This window comes from Carlito syrichta, unplaced genomic scaffold, assembly GCF_000164805.1.
Source record: "Carlito syrichta isolate Samal-C Ts95f unplaced genomic scaffold, Tarsius_syrichta-2.0.1 Scaffold308192, whole genome shotgun sequence".
Taxonomy (NCBI): domain Eukaryota; kingdom Metazoa; phylum Chordata; class Mammalia; order Primates; family Tarsiidae; genus Carlito; species Carlito syrichta.
In genome coordinates, this window is record NW_007252288.1 from 684,401 (window position 1) to 691,846 (window position 7,446).

Genomic DNA, 7,446 nt, shown 5'->3' on the forward strand with positions numbered 1-7,446 from the left:
GCTAGACAGATTCAAAGAAGGCTAAGAGAGATGAGGGTAGAATTTAATGGAGACATCTCTGCCTCCTTAGAATTTGAAAGAGGACAGCAAGAGACAGATCACAAAGATCAGAATCCAGTGTCTACACACGAGCCCTCCATGGGGCAACAACCAAATTGGGCCATCAAGTAGTCTGTTCTGCTGAAAATACCAGGTGTGCCAGTTCCAGGTTGAATACCTTGGTCTAACAATCCCTATCCTTTCTCATACCAGTCTATCACTTTATCAAATAATTAGTCAAAATTTTTAAAAAATCTTGTGTCCTAATAGAAATGCTGACTCTACCTTTGGGCCATAAAGGAAGAGTGAACACTCCTTTAAGAGTGATTAGTCCTGTGTCTAATAGTGTAAGACACTGTGAAACATCATTCACTTAGATGAATGATGGTTATTTCCTGGAATGTCTGAACTACTCTATGAGATTGATTCTTCTCAGCCCTATCTTGAGCCAATCTTTTACACTAAAATCAATATCTGTTGTTTTTGCTATGCAGAATCTTTTCCCCTTCTTTGGGTCCTAGCCCGTTTTCTTTCACTGCAGCCAATCCTGTAACCCCCATTAGTCTGTTCATTTTGAAATGGGCTGACTACACCCGCTTCCCTTAGCCAGTTTTATTTATTTATTCATTTTTAATTTTTTATTTTAAAGATTTGGGACACAATTCAGGGTTAAGTATGCAAATGTTTATTATGCAGGTACACTTGTTGATGAGGTGTGCCCTCCCCTCACCTGGCAGTTTCACAATACTGCCAATCACGCCTCCCCTCCTCTGGCAGTTTCCCACTACTGCCAATCCTTTTCTTATAGTATTATAATAATTGTTCAAAGTCTGCTTATGAGTGAGAGCATGTAGTACTCAGTTCTTTGTTTCTATGATAGATCACTCAGTATTATAGTCTCTAAGTCTATCCAAGTTGCTGTGAAGTTCATAACTTTGTCCTTCTTTATGTAATATTCCACCATGTATATGTGCCACTTTTTAGAAAATCTGGGCCTCTTTGATGGGCAGCACTATTGGTTCCATGTTTTTGCTATTGTGATAATGCTGCAATAAATGTGTGTGTAGGTATCTTTTTCATAGCGTGTTTTGAGTTCCTCCAGGTGTATTCCCAGAAGGGGGATTGGATCATATGGAAGATCAATTTTTAGATCTTTTAAGAAGCACCAAACTGTGTTCCACAGAGGTGGTACTAGTTTACATTCCCAACAACCATGTAGAAGAGTTCCCTTTTCCCTGCATCCTCTCCAGCATCCGTTGTTTTTTAGTTACGGATGATGGCCATTCTGACTGGAGATAGGTGGTATGTCAGTGTGGTTTTTTTTGTCTTTTTTTTTTTTTTTTGAGTTGGAATCTCACTCTGTCATCCAGGTTGGAGTGCAGTGGTACACTCACAGCCACTGCAGCCTCAACCTGCCGGGCTCTGGAGATCCTTCCACCTCAACCTTCCAAGTAACTGCAAGGTGCACACTACCCCACCTTGCTTATATTTTGATTTATTGTGGAGTTGAGGTCTCACTAAATTGCCCAGGCTGATCTCAAACCCATGGGCTCAGGCAATCCTCTCACCTCGGCCTCCCAAAGTGCTGGGATTATAGGCCTGAGTCACTGCACCAGGCCTTAGTGTGGTTTTAATTTGTATTTTTTTGATGACTAGTGAGGCTGAGCATTTTTTCATGCATCTGTTGGCTGCTCATATGTCTTCTTTTGCCAAGTGTCTATTCATATCTTTTACCTGCTTTGTAATGGGGCTGTTTGTTTTTTTCTTTTTGGCATATTTGAGTTCCTTGTAGATCCTAGATGTTAGGCCTTTGTCAGACATACAGTTGGCAAATATTTTTTCCTAGTCTGTGGGCTGTCTCCCCACTCTCTTGATGGTTTCTTTGGCTTTGCAGAAGCTTGTCAGTTTGATGAAGTCCCGCTTGTCTATCTTATCTTTTATTGCCTGGGCACTTGGAATTTTGATCAGGAATTGGTTGCCAGTTCCAATTTCCATGAGGGATTCTCCTACGTTTTCTAAGGTTCTTATAATTTGAGGTTTTACATTTAGGTCTTTGATCCACTTAGAGTTGATTTATGTGTATGGTGATAGGTAGGGATCTTGTTTGAATCTTCTGCATGTGGTCAGTCGGTTTTCCCAGCACCATTTACTGAATAGGTTCTCCTCTCCCCAGTCATTGGTGGTGGAAGATTCGTCGAAGATGAGTTGGTTAAGAAATTGAGGTTTTGCTTCTGGAATCTCTATCCTGTTCCATTGGTCTATATGCTTGTTCTGAGTATCAATATTAGGCTGTTTTGATTATTGTAGCTTTATAAAAAGTTTAAAGTCTGGGAGTGTGATACCTCTCACTTATATATTTTTTTTCTGAGGATTGTTTTGGTGATTCACAGTCATTTATGTTTCCATATGAACTTCTGTATTGTCATTTCCAGATCTGAGAAGAATGCTGTTGGTAATTTAATGGGTATTACATTAAATTTGTAGATTGCCTTGGGTAGGATTGACATCTTAACAGTGTTGATCTTTGTTTATGACATCTTTGATTTCTTTGAGCAATATTTTGTAGTTTTCATTGTAAAGGTCTTTCATGTCTCTGGTTAATAAGATGCCAAGGTATTTCATTTTTTGTGGCTATTGTGAATGGGATTGTGCTTTTTATTTGGGTTTCTGTTTGTTTATTGTTGGTGTATAGGAATGAGACTATCTTTTGCACATTTATTTTATACCCTGAGACTCTGCCGAAGTCCTTTATCAAAAGTGTAAAGACAGAGTCTCTTGGCTTTTCAAGGTATAGAATCATGTTGTCTGCAAAGAAGGATGACTTAATTTCCTCTTTTCCTATTTGGGTATCCCTGGTCTCCTTCTCTTGTCTGATTGCTCTAGCTAGGACTTCTAATGCTATGTTGAACAGGAGGGGTGAGAGTGGACATTGTTGTCTTGTTCTGGTTTTCAGGAGAAATTGTTCCAATTTCTGTCTGTTTAGCAGTATGTTGGCTGTGGGGTTCTCGTAGATGACTTAGTCAATTTTCTATGCATTGGTCACAAGGACTTAATTAAGGGAGGACATGGCACTAAATCTAGTGTAAATCAATCCACCTGATTAAGGCAGGGCATGAGACTAAATCTAGGCCAATGAAAACTCGAGTCAGACGTTTTTTGAAGTCTTGAGACATAGAAGCTCTCCTTAACCATTGGTGTGGCTCACAGGAGCTGGTATAGGCACACAGGTGCAGGCAATCATCTGCTAAGATGAGAGAAAAGTTTCACTGCTAATGGAGCCCGCAGACATGAAGGAAGCCAAGATGTAGAGAGACTATGGCCTGATCTTCTGCCCACTGTCCTTGCCATGATGAAAGCCAGCTTTTTCTTTGGAATTTTCAATTGTGTGAATCAAGTAAATTCCATTATTTGCATTAGCTATTTTGAGTTGGAGTTTCTATCATTCTCAAACAAAGGAGTCCTGAGCAACATGTCTCCCTACCCCAAGTACCAGGTACAAAATCACATATAGAACTAAATAATTCAATTTCCAAATATATCACACCTGCAAATCTTCATGCCTTTGTTAGTTTCCCCAGAATTAATCTCCCCATTGTCCCCATGTTCCCATAACACCCTACAGATACTTCAAATTAAGGTAATTAATATTTTGTATGAATGCAGTTTGGATATCTTTAGAAGATATAAGCTGTTTAAAAGCAGGAATTCCATCTTTATCATCTTTCTATCTCTAGTACCTAGCACTGCATTTGGCATATACATTGTCCAATAAATGGTGACCAATTTAAATTTCCAGAGTGGGAGAGAAGTATAACAATGATCTTCCATTTCTGGGAATTTCTAACCAAGTATCATAGTTGTTTTCCCGACCTACATAATGAAGGAACCTCAGCCCTGGTCCCTTGACTTGCCCTCAGATTCATTCCTGGACTTTTCTACTATTCTGTTCTGTTCTGTATAACAAAGGGGACGACCTCTCATGTTTTCATGTTGTCTGGCTAGTAGGTTCCACAAATGGGTACTAGTGGAAATTTGGAGGATGGACCAAAGGGAAAACCCAGAGTACTGTGTCTTTCCAAAAATAACCAGATCCTGCTAGCCAGGCCTACTTAAGTTTCAACTCCAGCTGTTGCCTCCTGCTCTTGCTAATCTCTTGATTGCCTCACTGTCATCTGTCTGGTTTCTCAGCATCTTTCTTCACTTGTATAATTAATTCCAAGCATTTACACCCTCTTCTTGAGATACTGAGTGGTTTCTGTCTTCTTCTTGAAACTTGACTGATACTGCGCCATATATATATTTTTAATGCCATTAGCATTTAATTATGTGTTTGTGTCTGGGGCTTCAGAGATGCTTCTTATACCTCAAATTTCTTCCAGTGTCAATCAACCATAGATGCCTAGAATGACCTCCATAAGGGTAGCTATTTCCAGAAGTCCTTGTTAAAATACAAAACCTTTGTGTAACTTTTTTTTCTAAGTCATACCTTCCATAATAAACTTAGGGTTGAGTTATGGTTCATCTGACCTCATTGAGACACAAATCCACAGTTTCTGTGACTCTCACTCACTCAGCACAGCTAAGATAAACTGACCACTCTTTGGGCACCCAGAGGAGCTTGTGTTGAAAGCAAACTCATTCAAAACAAGGAAGTTTAATGTACCCACTTTCTTGCCCTGGGTAACTTATTCTGGCAGAAGTGGTGAAGCAGTATACATTATGAAAAATAAAAGAGATCCATACTGTATTTACAACTCTTTAATTTGTTTTAAAGGCGGCAATATAACAGTTTGAACAATACTCAGACCTTTTGCCTCTAAGAGATACATAAATGAATAGATGATATTCAAGGAAATCAGTGCTGTGTAGACCTTTTTTAGTCTAGTAAAGTAAAATGTGTAGTTTAAAACCTATGCAATACTGCAGCAGAAATCATAAGTTACAAAGTGGTAACTCTCACATACAATAAATTGAATCCTCATTCTATATACCCCTCCAGTTATAGCCACATACATTCTCTAAGGAAAAAGATTTTTTTTCCTAATGAGGAAACTTCCCAACCTGTCTTTCCAAAACAAACACCTTTCCATTCAACAATCATGGTATTTTTATTTTTTGTAGAGACAAGGTCTTGCTATTTTGCGCAGGTTGGTTTTGAACTCCTGGGTTCAAGTAATCCTCTCACCCTGGTCTCTCAAATTGCTGGGTTTATAGGCGTGAGCCACCACATGGAATTTTTAAAACCATGAGAACTTCTGGTTACACAGGTAAGATTGAACAAGCATTCCTTTAAAAATAAACTATTATCAAGAGATGACGTATTTTAATTACTATATCAACTTATAGTGCATTTGATCTCAAACAGAGAGATAATTATCAAAGATAGCAAACAAAATTGTAAAAATATTCACTTTATCAAATAATTATTATATATCAATCTTCTAAAAGACCTCAAGCTAGACACAGTGAGGAAAAAACGACAATGTCCAAGGTTATTAGCTTTACCCTTCCTCAGCTCATCGTATGCAACTGTACATGTCACCATTATGCAATTTACAGATACTCAGTTATTTTATCAAGAAGAATGCTACAGAATAATTTCAATTATAAAAATCTACATCCAGAGGAAACAAGATGAAAACAAGTAACCAAAATTTTAAAACCTCAGGAAAACTTGTGTCATAAGATGACAAAAGTGCAATATGTGTCAAACCTTAAATGTGGTTATTAAGCTAATTGATAGTGTCATTCCATTTGTACCAGAAAGGACAAAAGGAAAACCACCCCCATCTTCCTTCACCAAAAACAAACAAATATAAACAAGAGATAATATATTAAAATTAATGTCAAGCACCACCTTCCAAAATCACTAAAGAAACTGGGGCATTATGTACAAAAGAGGAAATGGTTTCCCCATGGAAATGGATTGAAGGGTTTATGGACCAATTGTATATTTACATGAGACCAAGTAATTTTTTCTACCAATTGATAGAACAACGACCCACACATGACTGCCTCCTTCTCTGCTGTCAAAACAGCACAAAAATGGGCAACGTATTCATTGTGCCAAAGGGCAGCTCTGCCTGCACTGGTACTATGTGATCTGTTAGTTTCAAATCATGTTAATGCCGTAAGCTAGCAAGTATTGCATTGTGTCAATTATTAACCAGTTTATTACTAACATTACAGAGTGAATGTGATATATGAGATAATCCATTAGAGCGTAAATAACCATTTATATTATTAGGAATTCCTCACAAAAATCATATAGGTATTTTTGATCCGTGGAGTATTCACCTTAAGTAACTATATCCCACTTCCCATACTTCTCATATATTTCCTTTTATTAAAAGTATCATGCAACGAGAATCAGCAACATCATCACTGCAAAAATTTACTTTACAAGTAAATATCACCTACTTTTTGTGAATTGGAATATAGCAAAACATCAAGCAGAGCCACTTGTTTTGAAGAAGGTATCACAATCCTATCATTTGGAAAATGAATTTTAATTTTTTTATCTAACATCATTGAGAGCTGTGATTAATTCAGTCTCCATGGCAAGGTAAAAATTTTAACATCTTCTGAGGTTTGTAATGTTGACCATGTTTTCACATAGGCTGAAGTAGACATATTTCATGGGTTTAATATATGTCAAACAACGTTTTCTGCTTGAATATACATGAATGCAAATTTGAGACAGAAGAGTTAGGCTAGCTTAATTAAAGAGATCCAGTTTTCTTTGTGGTGTTGAATCTGATATGATAGCAAAATGGTACTTGAAAATTAGTAATTCTAGGAGGAAATTGTTAGCAGGGACTTTTGTGCTTTGTTTTTTTTAATTTTGTTGTCTCTCTACGTTTGGGGAAGTTCACTGGCAACAACTTCTAATGGAAAGAGGCTCTCACTTTGCGGCCCTTAAGAGGTTGAGGTGGACGGTGATTGCTCAGCAGAAAAGCTGCTGCTTCCCCCTCCGCTGTGCACAGGAGACTGCGGAATTTGGCCAGCTGTTGAAGAGAAGAGAAGAATTAGCTCCAACACAGAAAGATACACCAATGTTAATGAGTTACCCTGCATAGAAAAAGTAAGAAACATATGTTTGTAACCAGGAACTAAAAATATCACAATGAAAATGTTGTTATGGGTCACCTATAACAAGCAACTCTTTTGCTAAATTCTCATCACTACAGAAATACCTACAGGTTCAAAAATTAAGTATAGAAGCAATTATTTATTTGAAGATCAAAGTAAAAAGAAGAAATATCTAGACCATGGTTTAAAGAGTACATATCTAGACATCAGAGAATGTTTTTCAGTCAATAAACACACACACTTGATAAGTTTTATTACAAAAATGGGCTCAACTATACATGCTATGGTGAAACCTACTTTTTTTTTTTTTTTTTT

General features: G+C 37.4%; 1 protein-coding gene across 1 annotated transcript in view; it reads right to left on the reverse strand.

Annotated features, from left to right (window-relative positions):
• Nucleotides 1–6,803: 6,803 nt before the first annotated feature.
• CA13 (carbonic anhydrase 13) overlaps nucleotides 6,804–7,446 on the reverse strand; it is a 36,906-nt gene continuing 36,263 nt past the window's right edge. The window contains exon 7 of the mRNA XM_008065219.1: nucleotides 6,804–7,046. Within this exon, the coding sequence (XP_008063410.1) occupies nucleotides 6,927–7,046 (120 nt within the window). The 3' untranslated portion in view covers nucleotides 6,804–6,926. The remainder of the gene's footprint in view (nucleotides 7,047–7,446) is intronic.